We start from the raw sequence: 24936 nt of genomic DNA on the forward strand, positions 1-24936 counted from the left end.
CTTTTCCTAGAAAATTATTTCCAACGTGTTATATAAGCTTAGTATATAATCTATACATAAGAGATATATGAATTTTGAGATAAAAAGAAAGCGAGGAAAAAAAAGAAAAAAAATTGGCCAAACAATACAACAATAGAAGGTTCAATTTTAGGTACGTTTTGGGACTTTTGCTGATAATCTATTGAATACAATCAATAGGAATAGCTGTCAGCGACTTTGAAATATATCTACAACAATACATAGTGATATATTATATGTAATTTTGGCAAGGTACGTTAAAAATAAAATTTTCTCTACGGACGTGTAATAAATCTTTTTTTATAGAAGAGACCTTTTTTTAAAGAAAAATTAAATTATACACACATACATTCGTTGCGATTTTTTTGTACTTTGCTAATTAAATGAAATAATAATTCTGGAAAACTTCATATATATTCCATGTTTTTTTGGAATAAAAATTAAATGGTAAAAATTTTACGATGAATACATGTTGGCTGTAAAGATTATGTGCGACAAAATGTCGTCGCTGGTGACGCACGCGCATTGAAGATATGTAAAATTGTGTGTGTATTCCTATACACATACATATCACATTCTTACTTACAAGCTTTACAATTGATCTAATTTCATTTAATTGCATTTTATTAAATAATATATAGTGTAAGAAAATGGCGAGTAATATATAGTATAAAAAAATAGCACATTGACAATAGTATTGCATAAAATGCAAAATTTTTGTTGCATAAAAATACAGATAATTGTGGATTGAATAAAACATAGGGATTTTTAGCTGGAAGAAAATTGTGAAGAATTATGTGTCTCATTTCTTCAAGTAAAAAACATAATATTTTATTTTTTATCTTAATATGTATATACACTAATAAGAAATGGAAATTGCCTTATGATCTACATGCAACGTGTGACGATAATATAAGCAATAATAATATAATACTTAGAGAACTCAACATATGTTTTAGCTTCACGCTTTAAAGTATAGGCTATCAAAACAGCAATTTTAAAATAATATTGCATTATAGAGCATTGTTAAATATTCCGTTGCATTATAATAAAATAATTTGCAAATCACTATTTTTAGTTCGTTTGTAAATGGTGTGTTTAATATAATTACTAATTTATAATTAATTTTACGCTTTTGCAAAACTTATGCCATTTTAAGAAGACAATAACTTGTAATCCACAGTATCATTATTCAATTGAGAGAAACATGAGATATTAACTATTCCACAAACAATTAATTCGCTCTTTTGTCAGGTTTAAGATTATCACATGTAGGATTTTCTTTGAAATATACAAACTTTGTTGTGAATCTTTTATCGAGGGAAAACATCGATAATCATATGAAAAGATATTTTGCGCGATTTTCCGAGTTATATCTAAATAGATGTATGGAGTGTGTACTTCCATTTTCTTTTTTTGCCAGGTACTACTTTATCATTTAAATTACTGTATTAATGCTAGTTCAGCTAACTTATTCTTATCAGCAGCAAATCGTTTTTCACATCACTTCCATCCCCCCATTTTGTGTATTCTCTGTAAAGCCTAATGTGGACGTAGGTGCGTCTTGCGACGTATCTTCTAACGCTGGCGTTTCCATGCCCTCGGGAAGATTATTCGCCGTTCCGGTTGGACAATCGTCCCAGTTGATTTTGAATCTAGTGACGCGTGGTTTATCGCCTAATATATTCCTTTGAACTTTATCAAATTGTGGCTGTGGAGGTGGGTTCTCCCGGAGTTCCAGGTCCGTATACTCGTTATTTATAAAGTAACCCACTCGAACAAATTCGTGACCCCTGTAGGAACAAGTCAGCAATACGACAGTTACGCCTAAAGCATCGTTGACTGGGATCCTACTGACATCCGGTGGATCAGCCTAAAAAGATAAAATACAATAGATTGAAAAATATTAAAATCATCAAGTTGCAACGCAAAGCAGTTATAATAGTAAAGCTGACTGTGATGCTTTACCTGAAATACAAACATATGTCGTCCCTCTGGGATTGGACCGACATAAATGGTATCTAGAACTTGATCAAATTCTTCCGACTCTGCACTGCCTACGTATATCATTTTCCACTCCAAATCTGAAACATAAATCAACAATATTGTGCATTGCTTTGGCTGTAAGACTCAATAAAACAAGATAAAACCAGTAGAAGTTTCCGATCATATCTATCGCGTTCTTCAACAATAACTTGTCATCTTTACAATTGACCGATAAATGAAAGAATATTCTCGAACAATTTTCGCTTCGGAGGGAAAAATGCGTATGACATCACTGTCGCAAAATTAACCTAAAGATGGATGCGCGCGTTTGAAGGTCGCGCGCTTATTCAGCAAAAGCGAGCATCGCCGCGCGTACCATCGGAACCCGCACCTTCTTTCAGCTCCTCGATGCACTCGAACGTGACCTCGAACTGGAACGGGTTCAGAAACGGCGAGGGATTGTCGAGAACGGCGACGTTCGCCAGCTGAACCTTGGCCATGGCGCGTCCGACGAATTCTCACGAGGTTTCTATCAGCGATCGGAATTCGATCTCGATCCAACGTACGCTCCGGAGACGATTCCGATGTATCAGCTCGACAATCAGCCGAGCATAAACGTATATACGCACGTTTCGACGCAGTTATTTACGCTGCCGCATTCGAGCGTCGACGGATAAACAACTCCATCGCGGCACGCGGGATAGGTAAGTTTGGCGGCAAACAAGCGAGCCGCGGTAACCGCTTCCGGTGGAGATGCCGCGCGATCGCTCGTCGTCGACAGTCGTTGAAACGTGACCGCCAATGACCGCCTTCGACGACAGGGGACGAGATCGACGGAAAGAAACGCGCGGCGAGAAATTCGCGCTCGAATTTATTGAGCGACGAGCGCGGCTACATTCTCGTGAAACTCACGTTGTTTACCATGCACTGCGCTCATTCGAGGGTCCTTTGAAACGCGCCTCGCGACCCCTGTGAAATAGCTCGACGACGATCGAGAAGGAATTCATTTCGCGTTTTCAGTCTCGAGGGTGTTTTCGTCAAGGGCGACACGTTTATTTTCTATTTCGACGAAATTGAAGTCTCGAGGCGGGCTTCGATAAACGATCTTGGCTTCGAAATTAAATTCGCTCGCGACACGCGTCACGCGTCGCGATTGATAGCGATCCAATGAAAAGCACGGACGCGAGGAGACTTTCGCGACCCTAGAAATTTTCCATCCGATAGCCAATCGATAGTCAAATCCGTCAGATGTATCTAGAGATCCTATAGTAAGGACGCATCATTGGCTGCGTTCAGCAGAAAAAGCTGCTTTGCAATTGTTGTAAAATTCGTGAGCTTGATTGGTGTATGCTCTTAATTTTGACTGGATCTAAGAGCATACACCAATCAGATTCACGAATTTTACAACAGTTGCAAAGCAGCTATTGGCCGCATTCAGCAGGCTCAACTGCTAAGTAGCAATCGAACGTGATTGGTTTCTACTTTCAGATCCGGCCAATCAACGTCAAATTACATCGGAAAATCTAGTAATGTTGCCCAACTATTGAGTTCGCTGAATGCAGCCAATTAGCGTCAAGCTAGTTCAATGCTGATTGGATCACAATGGCTGCGTTCAGCAGGAAAAGCTGCTTTGCAACTGTTGTAAAATTCGTGAATCTGATTAGTGTATGCTCTTAGATTCAGTCAAAATTAAGAGCATACACCAATCAGGCTCACGAATTTTACAACAGTTGCAAAGCAGCTTTTTCTGCTGAACGCAGCCAATAGTTGGCAACTGGCAACGGGACATTTGCAACGTATTCTGGAACGGCCCTAAAGCCGTAATCACACTACGGGTTGCGGGCTTGGTTGCGGTTGGAATTGACCAATCAAAACAAAGCAATTTGTCGGCCGGTCACTCTAATTGGTGAGTTCCAACTGTAACCAAGCCTGCAACATATAGTGTGATTACGACTTAAGAGAGAACATGTATATTGTTTTTCTCTTATTTTCAATTACTTTTTTTTAATTTTTATTATTGTACGGCGTAGTAGCCATGTGATGGCGCTGGCGTACGGATGTGACGGCGCTAGTGCACTACTTAGTGTGACGTCGCACAAGGCGATTGGTTTGTTTGAATTACGTTTTGGCGCAACCAGAGATGAGCGACCAGGGAGCGTCCCGTTTGACCACGTTGCGATTGACCGCAGCCAATTATATCGACCTGTGCCTAGGGTTACCAGCAACGATTAACCAATCAGAGAGTCCTATTTTGAATTGGCCAATTGGCGACATGGTCAATTGGGACACGAGCGACCACGATCACCGGACACCGACCGCCGGCGAGCGAGCAGTCGCCATTCTTCTGTTGTGTTGTTAATAGGTCTGTTCTTTATAGCTGAACTGGCTGCACTAGTTCAGAGGTTATCTCTTTCCTCCCAATGTAGAGTAAAAAGGATAATCTCTGAACTAGTGCAGCCCAGTGTAGCCAGTTCAGCTATAAAGAACAGACCTAATGTAAATACCTCGCAAGTATCCGTTCACGGTTATATACACGTGGTGGCTTATTTCGCATTAAGTCCTGTACCTTATGGTCGTAGTCATTTTCCTCGAGCGGTATTCTAATTATTTGCTGCGAGTTCGACTTGAGGCCACCGATAGTTTAGTCTCGCGTGTCCGGCATTTGTTCCGGTGTTGCTGTGTACTTGGACAACATACAGTTCTCGTCTCGGTATCTTTTGGGTCATTTATTTGTAAACCTGATATCTCGATCACCAGGCATTCCGCTCGCGGTTCGTCAATTTCCTGACGGCGTGGTAACTATTTCATAATCCCACCGTCATCTTACATTATCGTACGAGTGCATTTTAATTTGATCTTTCTAAGAGGATAGTAATAAGAGCGTTTCGATTTACTTTGAGAGAAAATAAGAAAAAGCATAAAGATTTCTCAACTGCTGGTCAAAAATTACACCGACACAAAGTCGCGTTACTATCATGTCGATGTCGTCGAAAAAGTTCTGTACCCTGGAAGATGTAGAGAAGAGAAATTCAACAACTAATAAAGAGGAGTAAGTTTGACAGTCTCTTGTTTTTGTTTCCTTTTTATATAAATTGCTACTGGTTGATAGCGATGTCAAAATAATCGCATATAGTAAGAAAATAGATGAAAACAAGAAGTTTGCGATGACATGAAATACAACTAATACAAATCAAAGTGAATAAGTAGGTAACTAAACTGAAAGTGACCAACTATTTGTAGCGAGATGCAGGAATATGAGAAGAGAATCTTGCAATGCGTTCTAGCAGAGAAAATAACTCCAATGGATCTTAAAAAGTGGTTGCTTTTCCATTTGTTAAAGCCGGAATTTATCTCACAAATTCACATGGTTCTAGTATATAGTACAGGTATAAGATTTATCATTTTTTCTTCTTTCCATATTGTTTTTTTTTTCATTGCTACATGATATTGTTACACTGTGGCATTCTGAAATAGATAGCAATGAGGCTATAATTCTGATGAAGGACAAAAATGTCTACAGCGTAGGTTATTCAGATCTTGGTTACATACAAACTGCTATCTACCCCAAAAAAATAAAAGAATTGTGTGGAAAAAACATAAAAACCTTTGCTCACAGCGATTATTGTATCCTGGCACTTACAGAAGAAGGAGAGGTATATCAAAGATATTATATTTCTTGAATGTGTCTTGATAGTACATTTGAGTTTCTGGAAACAAATTTTAACTTGCTTGAAAGATAAGATTTACATTAGGAAGTTTTATATCCTCCCTAAATCGTGAATATTTCTTAGGAGACAAATGGAAATGAAAATTTTACATATGTGAAACTATAGTTTCATGATATTTTAAAAGTGTATAAAAATATCAAACATGAAATAATATCATTAATATTTTGTCATATCTTTAGATACTTCATGTAACATTCTAAATATAAAATAAGACTCAAAAATGAGATCAAAAAATATATTGTAGCTATATTATCTTTGAAAGGTTTATTACTGGCATCCTCGAATACGTAACTTGTACATTAGAAAACCGCATATACCTGTCATGTCTCCACCTACTTGTGTCGCCGACTTAAGCAAGAAACGTGTCGTGGACATCGTAGGCGGAAATCATCATTGTCTCGCTCTGACTAGTGATGGAAAGGTAAATAAAAGATTAAATTATCACAACGATAATAGTCATTCTTATAAATTAAATAATTTTTTGTAATTTAGGTGTATGCTTGGGAAGACACTGATTGGCGGATTGATGACGGAGATATAGCTTTTGATAGTGTGCCAAGGCAGGTGAAACATGAATTGGAGAATAAGAATGTTGTCCATATCGCGTGCGGTTTGACATACAATATAGCGATAACTGACGAAAACAAAATATATGGTTGGGGCAATAACGTTCTAAACCAAATTTCAATCGATCAATCGCAAGAATATTACATGTACCCCCGCGAAATTATCACAATCTCGGATAAAATAGGTAATTTTTTTTATTGAGATTTGATCTCTAAGAGTATTGCATTATCGAACATCCTTATGGTTGAGATGGAAATCGATGTTTCAGTTAAGGTGACCTGCGGATATTATCATACGTTGGCACTCACCAATAAAGGAGAAATCTATGCCTGGGGCAGAAACTGTTATGGACAAGTCGGCGTTAATGTGACTGCAAATGACTACAAATGTTCCAGTCCGATTATGGTAACTCATGGATTATTGATGAAAAATTTTTTAATAATTGTCATTATGAGTGGGACGAGAAACAAAATAATAAGGAAGATACGATCGATAGGTGAACGTGCCCGAGATGGGAAAGGTTTTGGATATCGCTGCTTTTGGTGATTTGAGCGTTGCCGTCGGCTATGATAGGATTATCTATGTATGGGGTAATTTTTGCTCCGAGCCTATTTTCGTCCCGTTTCCCACAAAGTTTTCGAGGATTCACGACGCAATTACGTACAGTAACCGCAAAACCTTGCGCAAGCCATTCACTGTGTTTACAAATAACTACAAGTACATTGAAGAAGTATTGAATATATTGGAATCCGTAGGAGCAGCATTTGATGATCCGGTATGTTTCTTATTATTATTCTGTATGTACTTCTTTTGCATTATTTTGCATAAAATTATATATATATATATACAGGGTGACCCATTTTAACTTAGGCAGCCAAATAACTCGAAAAATAAGCAAGATAGAGAAAAATGTTTTAGACAAAAGTTGTATGGTTTCGAGGGGGCCATAAGATGGTATCATTGGTTTGACCTTGAAGAGTCATTTGAAGGTCACGTGAAGGTCACTTCAATTTTTTTAAATGGAACATCCTATATATTTTTGTACATTCTTGTAGGTCATCTCGAGAGCTTTCCAAAACACTATAATTAAGTACATTTTCGTTAAGTACTTTTTGAGTTATGAGGCTTGAAATAATTTCTTAATTTTACATAAACCGTAAAATATCTTGTAAAATATTCATTTTTCGATTACCTTACCTTAATAGTTTTATGTACAAAATAATGAGAGGAATCAATTGGTGTAAAGAAAACACATAGTTGTTTCGAAGAAAAAATATGTAATTTGCAATTAACAATTCCATATTTTTTCTTAAAAACAACTATGTGTTTTCTTTACACCAATTGATTCCTCTCATTATTTTGTACATAAAAATATTAAGGTAAGATAATCGAAAAATGAATATTTTACAAGATATTTTACGGTTTATGTAAAATTAAGAAATTATTTCAAGCATCATAACTCAAAAAGTACTTAACGGAAAGGTACTTAATTATAGTGTTTTGGAAAGCTCTCGAAATAAGCTACAAGAATGTACAAAAATATATAGGGTATTCCATTTAAAAAAATTGAAGTGACCTTCACGTGACCTTCAAATGACTCTTCAAGGTCAAACCAATGATACCATCTTATGGCCCCCTCGAAACCATACAACTTTTGTCTAAAACATTTTTCTCTATCTTGCTTATTTTTCGAGTTATTTGGCTGCCTAAGTTAAAATGGGTCACCCTGTATAATTTTATATAAAATTATATATACATATTTTTTCATATTAGTTTGGTATAAAAGAATATAGAGATTTATATATGAGATTTGTAGATTTTTGTAAAAAAAATTGGAACTTTTATCTACATAGAAAAGATAAATTGCAATCATTCATGATTGTTTTGATTGAGACTTCTAGGCTCACTCCAATTATATATTAAATTATAACATTAAAAGTGAAAAATTACATTTTTTATGATAAATTGTATATTAAACAGATTATGAAACTATTATTAAATTATTTAATAATTTTTGTTCCTCAGTTAACGAGCGATTTTACCATTCAAGTTAAAGGTCAACCTATTTATGTTCACAAGATTATCCTTAAGATTCGTTGTCAGTATTTCAAAAACATGTTTCAACATGATTGGCCTGAAAATATTCAAAGGTATAAATTTAGAAAAGAAAATTGGAGTATTTTAATTTGAGAATTTCTCAAGTTTACTTATTACATAATGTCAATTATTCTTCACATTATTCTTTGACAGTATATCGGATTCATCATCAGTGTTCACCGTATCAGATAAATTTTCTTACATCATTTATAAAGCCTTCTTAAAATACTTATATACCGGCACAATCGATTTACCTTCGGAGAACGTATTAGGTAATTGGAGTTGTAAACGTAAACTATCACAAACTTACAATTCAAAAATTGCAATGACACTTTTTTACAGAACTTCTGGAATTGGCCGACATGTGTTGTGAAATCAATCTTATAAAAGATTGCAGTCAAATAATAAAAAAAGCCATCACTGTGTCAAATGTGGCATTCTTCTACAATAAAGCGATCGAATACAATGCTAAGGTAAGTATTACGGTTCAGGGTCAATCGCTATTGATGTTGGAATTCATTAATTGCAATGTGTTTATAAAAATATATACAATATATGTATGTCATGTCGAATATCATATGAATCTTAGGAACTCGAGGAGTTCTGCTTTCAGTTTGCTTTATGTCACATGACAGTTGACACATTATTGAATGATATTAAGTTCTGTTCCTCGGAAGATGTAGTGAAGACAAATTTAGAAACAACAACCAATAAAAAGAAGTAAGTTTGATAATCTTGTTTTTTCCTTCCTTTTTATATAAGTTGCTACTGAATGATAGCAATGTCGAAATAATCGCATATGCCGATGAGAAAATAGATGAAAACAAGAAGCTTGCAATGACATGAAATATAACTAATACAAATCAAAGTGAATGAGAAGGTAACTAAACTGAAAGTGATCAACTATTTGCAGCGAGATGCAGAAAGATGACAAGAGAATCTTGCAATGCGTTCTAGCAGAGAAGATAATTTCAATGGATCTTAAAAATTGGCCGTTCTTCCGGATGCTAAAGCCGGAATTTATTTTACAAATTCACATGGTTACGGTATTTCGTAAGTTATCTTTTTTTTTCTTTTTTCTTATATTGGCTTTTTTGCTAAGTGATATTGTTACTTATACCATGACATTTTGAAGCAGAAGAGGCTCACGAGGCTATAATTGTGACAAAGGATAAGAATGTCTACAGTTTAAATTATTATTCAAGTATTAATGACATACATACTATCCATCCCACAAAAATAAAAGAATTGTGTGGAAAAAACATAAAAACCTTTGCTCACGGCGATTATTGCATCCTGGCACTTACAGAAGAAGGAGAGGTATATCAAAGATATTATTATATTCCTTGAATGTGCCTTGATGGGATATCTAAGTTCCTGGAAATAAATTTTAACTTGCTTGAAAGATAAAATTAATATGAGGAGGTTTTATATCCTCCCTAAATCGTGAAATTTTCTTCTTTCTTTGACAACAAGTGGAAATAAAAATTTTTACATACATGTGTAAAAAATCATAATGAAATATGAATAGATGAAATAATTAAGAATATATATTAAATAAATAAATTGTTTTAATTAGAAGTACATACAGATAATTGAACATAATGTTTATTTGAACATGCAAATATTTTTAAAATTAAGACTATAGGATGTGAAAGATTGCAATGAGATAATTTTTGTTTTTTTAATTAGAGAAAAAAAATATGAAAAAAATTTTTTAAATATTCCTGATAAACAAGGAAAAGCGGAGATTGCACCATTTTTAATTCTTTATACATGCAATATGGTTCTTGTAAAAATTAAAGGAATATACACACACATACCTAGTTTCACAGTAAATATTTTTAAAATGTGAGAAAACGTCCAATTCTTTCATATCCACCAACATGGACAGTGAATTTATATAAGTTTATCAAATTGAAAAGCACTTAGGATTGAATAGTATCAAACTTCATCATTAATCTTTTGTCAGGTTTTTTCTACTAGTGCTTTCATACTTGAACATTCTAAAAATCAAATCGAAAAGTGTATTACTGCTTTGCTATTTTTGAAAGGTTTATTGCTGCGAAAAATTCGCAAAAAATGTGAGTGATTGGACTAAAATGATTATATTTGAAGAATCCACGTTAACTCAAGTCGCCGATTTAAACAAGAAACGTGTCGTGGACATCGCAGGCGGATATTATCATTGTATCGCTCTGACTAGTGATGGAAAGGTAAATAAAAGATTAAACTATCACAATGATAATAGTCATTCTTATAAACTAAACAATTGTTTATAATTTAGGTGTATGCTTGGGGAAACACTGATTGGCGGATTGATGACGGAGATATAGCTACTTTTGATAGTGTGCCGAGGCAGATAAAACATGAATTGGAGAATAAGAATGTTGTCCATATCGCGTGTGGTTCAGAATTCAACATGGTTATGACTGATGAAAACAAACTATATGGTTGGGGCGAGAACAGTCTGGGTCAGATTTCAATCGATCAGTCGCAAGAATATTACGTGTACCCCCACGAAATTACCACAATCTCGGATAAAATAGGTGATTTTTTTTTATCTGTGAGATTTGATTTCTAAGAATGTTGCATTATTGAATATCCTCATGATTGAGATGGAAATCGACGTTTCAGTTAAGATGACCTGTGGACGTAATCATACCTTGGCACTCACCAATAAAGGAGAAATCTATGCCTGGGGCAATAACTATAATGGACAAGTCGGCGTTAATTTCTGCAGATGTTCCAGTCCGATTATGGTAACTCATGAATTATTGATGAAAAACTTTTTAATAATTGTTATGATGAATGGGACGAGAAATAAAATAATAAGGAAAGATACGATCGACAGGTGAACGTGCCCAAAATGGGAAAGGTTTTGGATGTCGCTGCTTCTGATAATTTGAGCATTGCCGTTGGCTATGATAGGATTATCTATATATGGGGTGACTTTTACGACGAGAGTATTTCCATCCCGTTTCCCACGAAGTTTTCGACAATTCACGAAGTGTTTGCGTATAGTGGCTTGAAAATCAAGCACCAGCCATTAACTGTGTTTACAATTAAAAACAAGTATGTTGAAGAAGTATTGAATATATTGGAATCTGTAGGAGCAGCATTTGATGATCCGGTATGTTTCCTTTTATTGTTTTGTATGTACTTTTTTGCATTATACAGCACAAAACTGAATATATATAATATATATTTTCTCAAATTAGTTTGGTTAGTATAAAAGAATATAGAGATTTACATATAAGAGGTTTATAGAGAGATTTTTGTAAAAAGAATTTAAAAACTTTTTTTACAAAGAAAAAATAAATTGCAATTATTAATGATTGGTTTGCTTGAGACTTCTGGGTTCACTCCAATTATATATTGAATTATAACATTAAAAGTGAAAAATGACGTATTTTTTATGATAATTTTTATATTATATTTAATCTGATTAAATTATTTAATAATTATTTTTGTATTTCAGTTGACGAACGATTTTACCATACAAGTCGAAGGGCGACCTATTTACGTTCACAAGGCTATCCTTAAGATTCGTTGCGATTATTTCAAAAAGATGTTTCAACATGATTGGGCTGAAAATATTCAAAGGTAAATTTAGAAAAGAAAAGTACTTTTATTGAGAATTTCTCACAAGTTCAGTTATTGCATAATGTCAACACATTATTTTTTGACAGTATATCGGATTCATCATCAGTGTTCACCGTATCAGATAAATTTTCTTACATCGTTTATAAAGCCTTTTTAAAATACTTATATACCGGCACAATCGATTTACCTTCAGAGAACGCGTTAGGTAATTGAAGTTGTTAACGTAAACTATCACTAACTTACAATTCGAAAACTGCAATGACACTTTTTTACAGAACTTCTGGAATTGGCCGACATGTATTGTGAAACCAATCTTATAAAAGATTGCAGTCAAATATTAAAAAAAGCCATCAGTGTGTCAAATGTAGCTTTCTTCTACAATAAAGCGATCGAATGTAATGCTAAGGTAAGTTCGGATTAATCGCTATTTATTATGGAATTCATGAATTACAATATTTATTTATTACAATATTTATTTATGTGTATATAATATATCATCGAATATCTGAATATGTGAATTTTAGGAACTTGAGGAGTTTTGTTTCCAGTTCGCTTTGCGCCACATAACAGATGTAGTAATATCGGAAGATTATATTAAGTTAGATATAAATACAAAGGATAATTTTCTGCGCAGAGCAGCTAAAGAAAATGCTTTCAAAATGCATTTCTTTTAAAGAGCGTAATTCTTTTGATATAAGTTTTGAGCCAAGTCGTCGATTGTTTTTTTATCTTTATATATGCACCAATAAACCATAGCATCAATAATAATTATCTTTCTTAGTGCAAGATTTATATCATCAAATTGTAATTGTATGCACGTATTGCAGCAAAATTTAAATGATCTAAAAGAGACAAGATATATTACGCTATAGAAATTTTACAACATATTCTATTCTTTCTTTTATTATGTACATATAATACAATACATGAATGGATCACTAAGTTATTATTCAATAATTTTATTGTTTATCTGACATAATAAACTTGGTATGTTGTCCACGGGCAACAATGTCCTTACCGTCGTTTTTCGTAAGCTCCACTTCAAGAAATGCTAAAGTCTTACCACTACGTATAGTCTCAGCATCGACTGTCACTACTTCACCAGGAAATGCAGCCTTCAAAAACCTGTGCCATTCACTTTACTGTATATTATAAGCATTTGTATGTTTTGTATTAATGAAGATGATTAAGTTTCAATTGTCATATTTTTCAATTTTTAGATTTTAACTGATATACATCTCATCTTATAGATTACTATGTACATATATATCTGCATAAGGAATAAAGAAATTCAATTTATCAAAATATTGAGAACATAACACCAATGTGTGAAAAATATTACAATGACATTAATTGCATGTATAAATAATACTGAAATATAAAGAAATAAAAAAATTTGATAATAAAGGTTTTCAGATATAGATTCTTACGTCATATGTAGATCTACAGAAACGTGCAACTCTCCAGGAGGTTTAGGTCCTCTTTCATAAGTCGCTAGAGCATACGATGATATAACATCTACGATGGTACTAGTGAAACCACCATGTAAAGTACCAAGAGGATTTAAATGCTCCTCAGCCACAGTAAATTGTGCTTTGCATTTTCCATCAGCAGCCGAAAGTAATTGTACCTTTTCAGAAAGATATAAATGTATATTTATAGATAACAATATAATAGAGAACTTTGATAGAAAAAATGGATAATTTATATCATTCTTGTTATAAACTTTTTATATAAATATACAACTGTCAATTGCAAACATGAATCTGTATTTTAACATAGATCTATATTTAAACATAGATTTTTATTTTGAATTTGAATTTTATTTTTCTTAAAAATGAAAATTATAAATTATAAATAAACGAAAAAAATAAAACTAAATTTGTCTGCTGAAAAGTTGTGTTTACTGTGAATTCTGTTAAAAGAAGTGAAAATAGATGTCTCGTGTAAAAAAGAAGAAACCAAAAGTATCAAAAAATCTTATAGTATTATTCCAACAATGAAAAATACTTGTGACGTTTCGTTAAAAATAGACATATTCAAGGTAAATTATAATATATGCAACTTGCAAAAACAATTGAATTACAAATGTCATTGATATAAATACATACATTTAATTATACAGGGTGACCCATTTTAACTTAGGCAGCCAAATAACTCGAAAAATAAGCAAGATAGAGAAAAATGTTTTAGACAAAAGTTGTATGGTTTCGAGGGGGCCATAAGATGATATCATTGGTTTGACCTTGAAGAGTCATTTGAAGGTCACGTGAAGGTCACTTCAATTTTTTTAAATGGAACATCCTATATATTTTTGTACATTCTTGTAGCTCATCTCGAGAGCTTTCCAAAACACTATAATTAAGTACATTTTCGTTAAGTACTTTTTGAGTTATGAGGCTTGAAATAATTTCTTAATTTTACATAAACCGTAAAATATCTTGTAAAATATTCATTTTTCGATTACCTTACCTTAATAGTTTTATGTACAAAATAATGAGAGGAATCAATTGGTGTAAAGAAAACACATAGTTGTTTTTAAGAAAAAATATGGAATTGTTAATTGCAAATTACATATTTTTTCTTCGAAACAACTATGTGTTTTCTTTACACCAATTGATTCCTCTCATTATTTTGTACATAAAACTATTAAGGTAAGGTAATCGAAAAATGAATATTTTACAAGATATTTTACGGTTTATGTAAAATTAAGAAATTATTTCAAGCCTCATAACTCAAAAAGTACTTAACGAAAATGTACTTAATTATAGTGTTTTGGAAAGCTCTCGAGATGAGCTACAAGAATGTACAAAAATATATAGGATGTTCCATTTAAAAAAATTGAAGTGACCTTCACGTGACCTTCAAATGACTCTTCAAGGTCAAACCAATGATACCATCTTATGGCCCCCTCGAAACCATACAACTTTTGTCTAAAACATTTTTCTCTATCTTGCTTATTTTTCGAGTTATTTGGCTGCCTAAGTTAAAATGGGTCACCCTGTATATGGATTTAATACTGATTGAATGAAACTTGTAGACTTACATTTTTCATACACCTACTGAAACTTTTGCTATTTATCGCCTTCTCCCACATGGTGAACACAAGTTTCATTCTTTGCGACATGATCAATATCCTTGAATCTCTTACGTTTTTCCTAGTCGTCGCGCGCTTCAAACTAATGAAGTAACGAAATAAATATGTATCCTCGCGTTAAAAATTTAAGTAATTCCATTTCCTCCGATGATTTTTCTAGTGATTTTAAAACTATAAATGTGCATCATCATGCTATTATTATGCTGTATCTCACTCTTACATCAGTAATAAAAATTAAAGTCGAAGGTCGAGATTGTGAATAGCACAATATAAGAAAATATATAGCCAATTCTCGTATTCCTTTTTAAAGAATAGGGCTCAGAGATGCGCCAATGACTCCCCACCACGATTTCTATCCGCCATCTTGTACTCTATGACGTCATTGACATCACATGTGAGCTGCGTTCCAAAATTCACTGCCAGTACTGAAAATCTATAGTTTACGTGACGTACACTAAAGATTTTCAGTACTGGCAGTGAATTTTGGAACACAGCCGTGCTTGTTCCTAGCAAAACATTCTCAATTTAAAAAAAATTTATGTAAGCTAATTGAGATTATTATGTTATGAACTTATAATATTACATAATACATGAAAAAACAAGCTCTTACTCAGATTTAACACAAGCAACAAACCGTCTTGCATAACGTCAATAAACATCATCAGTAACATGGACCTAAGAAGATATGGATGGAGTCTAGAGCCGGGGCGGTGTGAAATTTGCGGAAAGGGGGGTGTATAGCTCTGTCTCTTTCCAAAAGCAACCTTCGGGTGTTTCCGTCGCATATCCGATAATTCCCGAAAGGTTATATATCCCATATTAGCTTAACTTTCGAATAAAAATACATGTATTTTTATCACGGTCTTACATACAGGTCTGGAAACTCCGGTGGTGGGGGAGGTGTCACTGTAGATACTCTAGTAAATTTTCTCACTTTTGTTATTTTCACTTCGTTTCAAAAACCGTAATAGGCCCCCTGTATGTAAGACCGTGAATATTAGTAATTTTGTAATCTATAGGTTTTAGTCTCCCCCTTTGGTAATTTCACTTTTCATTTTGCTATACAATCGCAAAGTGATTCGTGAAAAATTCACGTGAAATCATTGAGTAAAAAGTGAAAAGTGAAAAATTCCGCTCAAAATTACATGATCGATGCCCTGACGTGCGGTTGCGATGGCGCTAGTGCGCCACGGTGAGTGACGTGGCGCAAGACGATTGGCTGTGAGAGTTTTTGGCGCGACCCAAGATGAGCGACCACGACTACCGGCGAGAGTCTTTTTTCCGGTCGTCGTACAGTGAGCACGAGGCCGTTACTTTGCACGTGGTGGCTATTGCGCATTTTTCCCGGTCTAAGCCTTATGATTGTGGTCGTTCCTCGGACAGTATTGTTGTTCTCGTCGCGAGTTTGGCCTGTAGCCATCGGTAAACTGGCCGAGCGTTCTCTATCTCGGTATTCTCCGGGTCATTTATTGTATTTATTTATCCCGAAATCTCTATCATCAGGCATTCCCCTCCCGGCTCGCCCATTACCTGACGGCGTGGTTTCTATCTCGGAAACCGCAGCTATCTTTCATCCCCTTACAATATACTTATTATATGTATTAATTCAATAAAATTCGCTATAATGCCATTAATGTTTATTAATTTATTTATTCATTGGTAATATCTCTGTTATAGACAATTTATGGATGAACCAGACAAAAAAAGACAAAGACGAAGAATGAATACGGAGGATGGATCTGTCAACAGGAATGATGACAAACCTGAAAGTAACGATGCCAAAATTGGAAGTGTTACTGTACCTGAATTCTCTATCAATTGTGGTGTCGATCATACAAAATACGGAACAAAGAATAAGCCAGGGAACTTCGACGAGGTAAGAATTAGTTAAATTTATTAACCGGCATATGCTGAAGTAATTTTTTTTTCGCCTTTTTTGCATGTTTTCTGCTATGGCTGCATCTGTACTCGCTTGCGCTTTCGCACGTTCTGTTGGTATTGCGACCTTCTTCTCTTGACTGCCGGTATATATTTCATGCATATCTTGAGTGTGATTAGCAAAATTAATGGGGCCTATCTGATTTTGTTTACAGTTACCGAAGGAATCAGATATAGCTGATCTCTCTACAATGGATTTTAAGATCGTCAAATCAAAACTTACATTTGTGGATAAGAGCAAGTATATAAAAAGTTTCTTTAAATGTGGAGCATCTGTGATTCGTATAACAGCCCCGAGCCGTTTCGGAAAATCCACATTTATGAATATGCTCGAGAACTTTTTGAAGATAACAGTAAATGAAGATGCAAAGCCAATTTCAAATCCAGAAGATGGTGATAATTACAAGCTGTTTATGAATTTGCAGCTAGGTTTTGAGCATCCAGAGTTCGTTAAGGAACATTGTGGTCAGTACCCCGTGATATTTATGAGTCTTAAAGATGTAGGAGGAGAAACAAAGGGAGACATTTTAGAATCGCTGAAGGAAGCTCTTTGTCGGGCATTCCGGCAGCATTCTTACCTTCTTGATATAGCTGCTGATGGTTCTTGCAGTTTTAAAGATAAGAAAATACAAGATATCGAAGTATTTTTGAACTATTATAACCATAATAGACTGAAAGAACTGTCCCAAACTAATGTACAATACGGATTGCGATTCTTGTCTGAAATCTTGTATTCTCACTTCAACAAAAAAGTTGTTATTCTCATAGACGAGACCGACGCGCCCATTATGACAGCTATTAGGGAGAACATGGATGATAAACTCCTGCGATACCTGATAAATTGTATTAGCAATCTGATGTCGGCAAGCTTAAAGGATCAAAAAATTGTGGCGCGTGCATTACTTAATTCCTGTGTTCGTTTATCTGGAGTATTTTCCTGGAAATTACGCAATCATTGTAATGTTCTATTCTTGCAAAAACATAATTTTTCTGGATTATATGGATTTACAGCACAGGAAGTAGATAGTCTATTTGAGAAAAGTGAATTTCAAGCAGTGAAAGATTCTGATGGTGTCAAAGAGTGGTATGATGGATACCAAATATTAAATAGTGAAGAAACAAGAATTTACAGTAGCTGGTCTGTCATAAATTATTTGCAAAATAGTGTTACAGAAAAGAGAAAAATGTTCGATAGCTATTGGGCCAGGAAAGGCTTTGTGGATATTTTGGGAAACTTGTTTGTGAAATCTGAGATACAAAAGCCAATCGAGAAACTTCTTGAAGATGAGAACATTGAAATAGAACTAGCTGAGCCAACAGTTGATAATATTTTGGAACTGAAAAAGACAATCTCTGATTCACCGAATAAATTAGATACCTCGCAAGTGAATTTCTTCTTACAGCTTTTGTGGGATGATGGTTTGTTGAATGCAGTTGAAAAGAATGCGAACATTGTAAGTCTGAAGATACCAAATTGGGAGATAAAGAGCGTAATCGAACGTAAATGTTACAGTCAAAGGATGTTTTGTAAGAAGTATAAACTCGAGCCTGAAAATATAGAAAAATACATACAATCACTGAGGAATTTGCTATTAATGGCAAATGATGAAGAGGAAACTGAAAAAAGTAAAGAAAAACCATTTCGTAAACTCGTTAATGCAGTTTCAGGCCTCTTTTCAGACAGTGCGGCAATTCCATGTAATGAGTCAGAGTTACATCGCATTCTTTTTTATTTGGCATATAATAGTACAATTTTCAGTGCACAAGCTAACAGAGCGGTCTGTCAAAAAATCTCCAAGGAAAAGCGAGGAAGAAAACACGAATTTGACATGCTTGTAATTCTTAAAACAGTTGGAGCCATATTTGAATGGAAATATTGCAAGGCAAATGAAACAGAAAGATCACAAGATGCTCTTAAACAAATTATTGATAAACAGTATTTCAAGGTTTTTGACAAGGAGGAGTATAAACATGTTAAAACAAAAATTTATGTTGGTTTGTGTTTTAAGATAAAGTCAAATGTGACTATGCGATACTTAGTGAACACTACTGATGTAGATAAAGCAAAATTTCTGGAAAGTACTTCTACAGAGGCTACTAAAGCTGATACCGCTACTGTTGTCAAATGATATCGTGCATTGGCTTTGTTTGTGTTTAATAAGTAACAAATAAGTATTCTCGCATTCTTCTCTGACAGAGTCACGTGTAAACAAATAAGTTTTTATTTTTTTCTTGTAATTTCTTAGTTATATTTCATTACAGTTAGTTGATAAAATAAAGAGGTCTTTGTATATTTTTATTAATAATAAAATATTTTGCTAAAAAATTAAAAATAAGGTCTCATAAGAAGTAATTACTGCAGCATTAGACAACCAATGAAATGTGCTGTACTGATGAGGTCAAATGAGGCTGCAGGCTGCAGTTTACAGCTTTTCATTGAGTTGCCTAGCTTTCAAATAAATTTTTTCAGTTATATAATAATATATAAAAGTAAAAAAGAATTATTTTATCAAAGATGATGGTGCTGAGAATTAATCCCGATCTACAATAGATAATTTAAGCTTTAAGCCTTAAGAAACTGACCAATCACAGCCGAGTATTCTCTTCATACTTGACTGTGGTTGATCAACCTCTTAAGGCTTAAGCTTAAATTACCTACTGTAAACCCGGCCTTATGCGTCGTCTACAATGAGATTTTGAGGAGACTTAGGACCTCCGCACAAGGTGTTCCGTATCGCATTACGTTACGTTAAGTATAGATCGTAAATTTAACTCCGTACGTAAAATTAAACTTCAGTCAACGCACAGAAGAAATCGTAACGTAAAGACATTTCGTCTTTCAAACATATTTCAATTATCTACGCTTATCCACGATCCATGATATATTATGCGATTATGCGGAATTAATAATAAATTAGTCATGGATTAAAAGTTACAAAAGAGATAAATTTGCTCGTTTTGCTTACACTTAAAGTCAGTACACATGAGAAAATTTTAGTATTTACCATAAGCAAATCGACCAATCACAGGACGGCGTCCATTTTATATAGCTTCCGGCTAACTTCACAATATAAAAAAATTTAATTAAAATTAAACGAATGACTCACAAACCTTTTTAATTATACTTCAAAACTCTTCATACGAAATACAAACGATTCATAAGGAGAATTTTTAATATTTAGTTATGTTGGCTAACTACATACTGTAAAAATGATTAATTTTTTATAATTATTCTAATTACTCACAAACGTTTTTAATCACACTTCAAACATCTTCATACGAAATACAAACGATTCCATAAGGAGATTTTTGGTTGGCTGAAAAATTTCCGGCTAACTTAATACGAATGTATGTAAGACCGTGGTATAGACTTATTTTGAGGTTATATTTGCTGCACATCGAGTTCGTGCATGTGATCAGTTGCTAACAGAAGTTTAACTAAGGTTTAATTAATCTATCCTCATTGTACAATGGAAAAACGAATAGTATATAAAACTAAGTTTAAGGATCAAGAAACGTTTCATTAAACTTTAATAAAACTATGTTTACGGATCAAGGATCGTTTTATTAAACTTTAGTTTAAGCTGTTATTGAAAAACCGGCCCTTATTAGTCTTCTTAAAATTTCATTGTAGACGCCGCATAACTGACTATATGGGCGGAACCTTAGGCCAGGTCTACAATAGGCAATTTAAGCCTTAAGAGATTGACCAATCACAGTCAAGTATGAAGAGAATACTCGACTGTGATTGGTCAATTTCTTAAGGCTTAAATTACCCGTTATAGATTGGGACTTAGCATTTAACGGAGGCTTTTAATGTATATTAAATTCATAATTCTCTGCACCATCTTTGATAAAATTATTTTTTTTTACTTTTATATATTATTATATCTTTAAAAAAATTTATTTGAAAGCTAGGCAACTCAATGAAAAGCTGTAAACTGCACTCTCATTTGACCTCATCAGTACAGCACATTTCATTGGTCGTCTAATATATATTATTACAATGATTATACATATATATAAGGTGCTTTCCATTTACATCAAAACTCAGATAAATCTCACTTCTGTCTTTCTTTAACATGAATGTTGAAGAAAGACAAAAGTGAGATTTATCTGAGTTTTGATGTAAATGGAAAGCACCTATTATTTACAACGATTTATTTTGTTTTAATGCCGCAGCAATTACTTCTTATGAGACCTTATTTTCAATTTTTTAGCAAAATATTTTATTATTAATAAAAATATACAAAGACCTCTTTATTTTATCAACTAACTGTAATGAAATATAACTGAGAAATTACAAGAAAAAAATAAAAACTTATTTGCTTACACGTGACACTGTCAGAGAAGAATGCGATAATACTTATTTGTTACTTATTAAACACAAACAAAGCCAATGCACGATATCATTTGACAACAGTAGCGGTATTAGCTTTAGTAGCCTCTGTAGAAGTACTTTCGAGAAATTTTGCTTCATTTACATCAGTAGTGTTCACTAAGTATCGCATAGTCACATTTGACTTTATTTTAAAACACAAACCAACATAAATTTTTGTTTTAACATGTTTATACTCCTCCTTGTCAAAAACCTTGAAATACTGTTTATCAATAATTTGTTTAAGAGCATCTTGTGATCTTTCTGTTTCATTTTCTTTGCAATATTTCCATTCAAATATGGCTCCAACTGTTCTAAGAATTATAAGCATGTCAAATTCATGTTTTCTTCCTCGCTTTTCCTTGGAGATCTTTTGACAGACTGCTCTGTTAGCTTGTGCACTGAAAATTGTACTATTATATGCCAAATAAAAAAGAATATGATGTAACTCTGACTCATTATATGGAATTGTCGCACCGTCTGAAAAGAGGGCTGAAACTGCATTAACGAGTTCACGAAATGGTCTTTCTTTACTTTTCTCAGTTTCCTCTTCATCATTTGCCATTAATAGCAAATTCCCCAGTGCTTGTATGTATTTTTCTATATTTTTAGGCTCGAGTTTATACTTTGTACTAAACATCGATTCACTGTAACATTTACGTTCGATTACGCTCTTTATCTCCCAATTTGGTATCTTCAGACTTACAATGTGCGCATTCTTTTCAACTGCATTCAACAAACCATTATCCCACAGAAGCTGTAAGAAGTAATTCACTTGCGAGGTTTCTAATTCATTCTGTGAATCACAGATTGTCTTTTTCAGTTCCAAAATATTATCAACTGTTGGCTCAGCTAGTTCTATTTGAATGTTCTCATCTTCAAGAAGTTTCTCGATTGGCTTTTGTATCTGAGATTTCACAAACAAGTTTCCTAAAATATCCACAAAGCCTGACCTGGCCCAATAGCTATCAAACATTTTTCTTTTTTCTCTAACACTATTTTGCAAATAATTTATGACAGACCAGCTATTGTAAATTCTTGTTTCTTCACTATTTAATATTTGGTATCCATCGTACCACTTTTCGACACCATCAGAATCCTTCACTGCTTGAAATTCACTTTTCTCAAATAGACTATCTACTTCCTGTACTGTAAATCCATATACTCCAGAAAAATCATCTTCTTGCAAGAATAGAACATTACCATGATTGCGTAATTCCCAGGAAAATGCTCCAGATAAACGAACAGAGGAATTAAGTAATGCATGCGCCACAATTGTTTGATCCTTTAAGCTTGCTGACATCAGATGGCTAATAGAATTTAACAGGTATCGCAGGAGTTTATCATCCATGTTCTCTGTAACAGCTTTCATAATGGGCGCGTCGGTCTCGTCTATGAGAATAACAACTTTTTTGTTGAAGTGAGAATACAATATTTCAGACAAGAATCGCAATCCGTATTGTACATTAGTTTGGGACAGTTCTTTCAGTCTATTATGGTTATAATAGTTCAGAAATATTTCGATATCTTGTATTTTCTTATCTTTAAAACTGCAAGAACCATCAGCAGCTTTTTCAAGAAGGTAAGAATGCTGCTGGAATGCTTGACAAAGAGCTTCCTTCAGTGATTCTAAAATGTCTCCCTTTGTTTCACCTCCTACATCTTTAAGACTCATAAATATCACGGGGTACTGACCACAATGTTCCTTAACGAACTCTGGATGCTCAAAACCTAGCTGCAAATTCATAAACAGCTTGTAATTATCACCATCTTCTGGATTTGAAATTGGCTTTGCATCTTCATTTACTGTTATCTTCAAAAAGTTCTCGAGCATATTCATAAATGTAGTTTTTCCGAAACGGCTCGGGGCTGTTATCCGAATCACAGATGCTCCATATTCAAAGAAACTTTTTATATACTTGCTCTTATCCACAAATGTAAGTTTTGTTTTGACGATCTTAAAATCCGTTGTAGAGAGATCAGCTATATCTGATTCCTTTGGTATCTGTAAACAAAATCAGATAGGCCCCATTAATTTTGCTAATCACACTCAAGATATGCATGAAATATATACCAGCAGTAAAGAGAAGAAGGTCGCAATACCAACAGAACGTGCGAAAGCGCAAGCGAGTACAGATGCAGCCATAGCAGAAAAACATGCAAAGAAGGCGAAAAAGAAATTACTTTAGCATATGTCGATCAATAAATTTAACTAATTCTTACCTTGTGGAAGTTGCCTGGCTTATTCTTTGTTCCGTATTTTGTTTCCGTATGATCGACATCACAATTGATAGAGAATTCAGGTACAGTAACACTTCCAATTTTAGCATCGTTAGTTTTAGGTTTGTCATCATCCCTGTTGACAGATCCATCCTCCGTATTCATTCTTCGTCTTTGTCTTTTTTTGTCTGGTTCACCCATAAATTGTCTATAACAGAGATATTACCAATGAATAAATAAATTAATAAACATTAATGGCATTATAGCGAATTTTATTGAATTAATACATATAATAAGTATATTGTAAGGGGATGAAAGATAGCTGCGGTTTCCGAGATAGAAACCACGCCGTCAGGTAATGGGCGAGCCAGGAGGGGAATGCCTGATGATAGAGATTTCGGGATAAATAAATACAATAAATGACCCGGAGAATACCGAGATAGAGAACGCTCGGCCAGTTTACCGATGGCTACAGGCCAAACTCGCGACGAGAACAACAATACTGTCCGAGGAACGACCACAATCATAAGGCTTAGATCGGGAAAAATGCGCAATAGCCACCACGTGCAAAGTAACGGCCTCGTGCTCACTGTACGACGGCCGGAAAAAGACTCTCGCCGGTAGTCGTGGTCGCTCATCTCGGGTCGCGCCAAACACTCTCACAGCCAATCGTCTTGCGCCACGTCACTGACCGTGGCGCACTAGCGCCATCGCAACCGCACGTCAGGGCATCGATCATGTAATTTTGAGCGAAATTTTTCACTTTTCACTTTTTACTCAATGATTTCACGTGAATTTTTCACGAATCACTTTGCGATTATATAGCTAAATGAAAAGTGAAATTACCAAAGGGGGAGACTAAAACCTATAGATTACAAAATTACTAATATTACTAGTGTAAATATGTAAATATATGTATGTAAATATTGTTTCAAATCTGCTGCTCCTGTTTTTTTATTTTCAATTACTTTTTCTTCTGAAATTAATTGAGCAAGGAGCGTCCGTTCCGTTTCCGTATAATGAACATTTTTTTATTCGCAATCCATAATTGCACTTATATATGACACTTTAAATTAGTTGAAGAAAAATTGGTTATGTAAAAAAAAAGATGCTCTCTCTGAAACGATCATACATAGTTAGCAGACAAATTTGATATTCCCTATTATCTATTAAACCAATCGCTTGGGAATCGTTTGGGCACATTTAGGAATAGATTCTCATAGTTTAGGAAATAATAGTTTATTTATAATTAATTAAAATAAATTGAGCGTATATATACGCTATTTCACTTTTCATTTAGC

The 24936-nt window shown here is 34.1% G+C and overlaps 5 protein-coding genes across 16 annotated transcripts; 2 read left to right on the plus strand and 3 right to left on the minus strand.

Moving 5' to 3' along the window:
* Positions 1-302: 302 nt before the first annotated feature.
* Positions 303-3120, minus strand: Asf1 (histone chaperone asf1). 3 transcript variants are annotated; one of them, XM_083098348.1, is made up of 3 exons: positions 2917-3120; positions 1987-2102; positions 303-1891 (listed from the first exon to the last, which is right to left on the minus strand). In XM_083098348.1, exons 1-3 carry the CDS (start codon positions 2939-2941, stop codon positions 1517-1519), a joined length of 516 nt encoding a protein of 171 aa, XP_082954474.1. In that variant the 5' UTR covers positions 2942-3120; the 3' UTR covers positions 303-1516. The 3 variants fall into 3 exon arrangements, with proteins under 3 accessions (XP_082954474.1, XP_082954473.1, XP_082954472.1); XM_083098347.1 differs by lacking the exon at positions 2917-3120 and adding an exon at positions 2396-2910; XM_083098346.1 differs by lacking the exon at positions 2917-3120 and adding an exon at positions 2381-2910.
* Positions 3121-4416: 1296 nt separating this feature from the next.
* On the plus strand, positions 4417-13039 carry LOC145971043 (uncharacterized). 4 transcript variants are annotated; one of them, XM_083098278.1, is made up of 22 exons: positions 4418-4799; positions 4870-5053; positions 5245-5390; positions 5479-5657; positions 5995-6153; positions 6225-6483; positions 6568-6704; positions 6796-7074; positions 8325-8449; positions 8550-8668; positions 8739-8869; positions 8986-9116; positions 9310-9449; positions 9535-9716; positions 10451-10612; positions 10684-10945; positions 11034-11158; positions 11251-11529; positions 11878-12002; positions 12089-12207; positions 12278-12408; positions 12527-13039. In XM_083098278.1, the coding sequence occupies exons 2-22, from the start codon at positions 4980-4982 to the stop codon at positions 12674-12676; spliced, it is 3414 nt and encodes a 1137-aa protein (XP_082954404.1). In that variant the 5' UTR covers positions 4418-4799; positions 4870-4979; the 3' UTR covers positions 12677-13039. The 4 variants fall into 4 exon arrangements, 3 of the variants coding, with proteins under 3 accessions (XP_082954404.1, XP_082954405.1, XP_082954403.1); XM_083098279.1 differs by having other exon boundaries at positions 4905-5053; XM_083098277.1 differs by having other exon boundaries at positions 4420-4500; positions 4584-5053.
* Positions 12414-15570, minus strand: LOC145971072 (acyl-coenzyme A thioesterase 13-like). 4 transcript variants are annotated; one of them, XM_083098357.1, is made up of 4 exons: positions 15049-15568; positions 13433-13632; positions 13066-13127; positions 12414-12844 (listed from the first exon to the last, which is right to left on the minus strand). In XM_083098357.1, exons 1-4 carry the CDS (start codon positions 15127-15129, stop codon positions 12792-12794), a joined length of 396 nt encoding a protein of 131 aa, XP_082954483.1. In that variant the 5' UTR covers positions 15130-15568; the 3' UTR covers positions 12414-12791. The 4 variants fall into 4 exon arrangements, with proteins under 4 accessions (XP_082954483.1, XP_082954482.1, XP_082954481.1 ...); XM_083098356.1 differs by having other exon boundaries at positions 13021-13127; positions 15049-15566; XM_083098355.1 differs by lacking the exon at positions 12414-12844 and having other exon boundaries at positions 12862-13127; positions 15049-15181; positions 15320-15570.
* A 770-nt stretch (positions 15571-16340) lies between these two features.
* Positions 16341-19328, plus strand: LOC145971052 (uncharacterized). 4 transcript variants are annotated; one of them, XM_083098300.1, is made up of 3 exons: positions 16341-16521; positions 16777-16975; positions 17193-19328. In XM_083098300.1, the coding sequence occupies exons 1-3, from the start codon at positions 16346-16348 to the stop codon at positions 19164-19166; spliced, it is 2349 nt and encodes a 782-aa protein (XP_082954426.1). In that variant the 5' UTR covers positions 16341-16345; the 3' UTR covers positions 19167-19328. The 4 variants fall into 4 exon arrangements, with proteins under 4 accessions (XP_082954426.1, XP_082954427.1, XP_082954428.1 ...); XM_083098301.1 differs by having other exon boundaries at positions 17202-19328; XM_083098302.1 differs by having other exon boundaries at positions 16353-16549.
* A 1855-nt stretch (positions 19329-21183) lies between these two features.
* On the minus strand, positions 21184-24346 carry LOC145970632 (uncharacterized). Its single transcript, XM_083097504.1, has 4 exons — positions 24328-24346; positions 24099-24273; positions 23639-23843; positions 21184-23420 (listed from the first exon to the last, which is right to left on the minus strand). The coding sequence occupies exons 1-4, from the start codon at positions 24344-24346 to the stop codon at positions 21447-21449; spliced, it is 2373 nt and encodes a 790-aa protein (XP_082953630.1). The 3' UTR covers positions 21184-21446.
* Positions 24347-24936: the final 590 nt, after the last annotated feature.

Source organism: Camponotus vicinus, unplaced genomic scaffold, assembly GCF_025532165.1.
Source record: "Camponotus vicinus isolate PSW18456_S1 unplaced genomic scaffold, iyCamVici1.0 SCAF_4, whole genome shotgun sequence".
Classification (NCBI taxonomy): Eukaryota; Metazoa; Arthropoda; class Insecta; order Hymenoptera; family Formicidae; genus Camponotus; species Camponotus vicinus.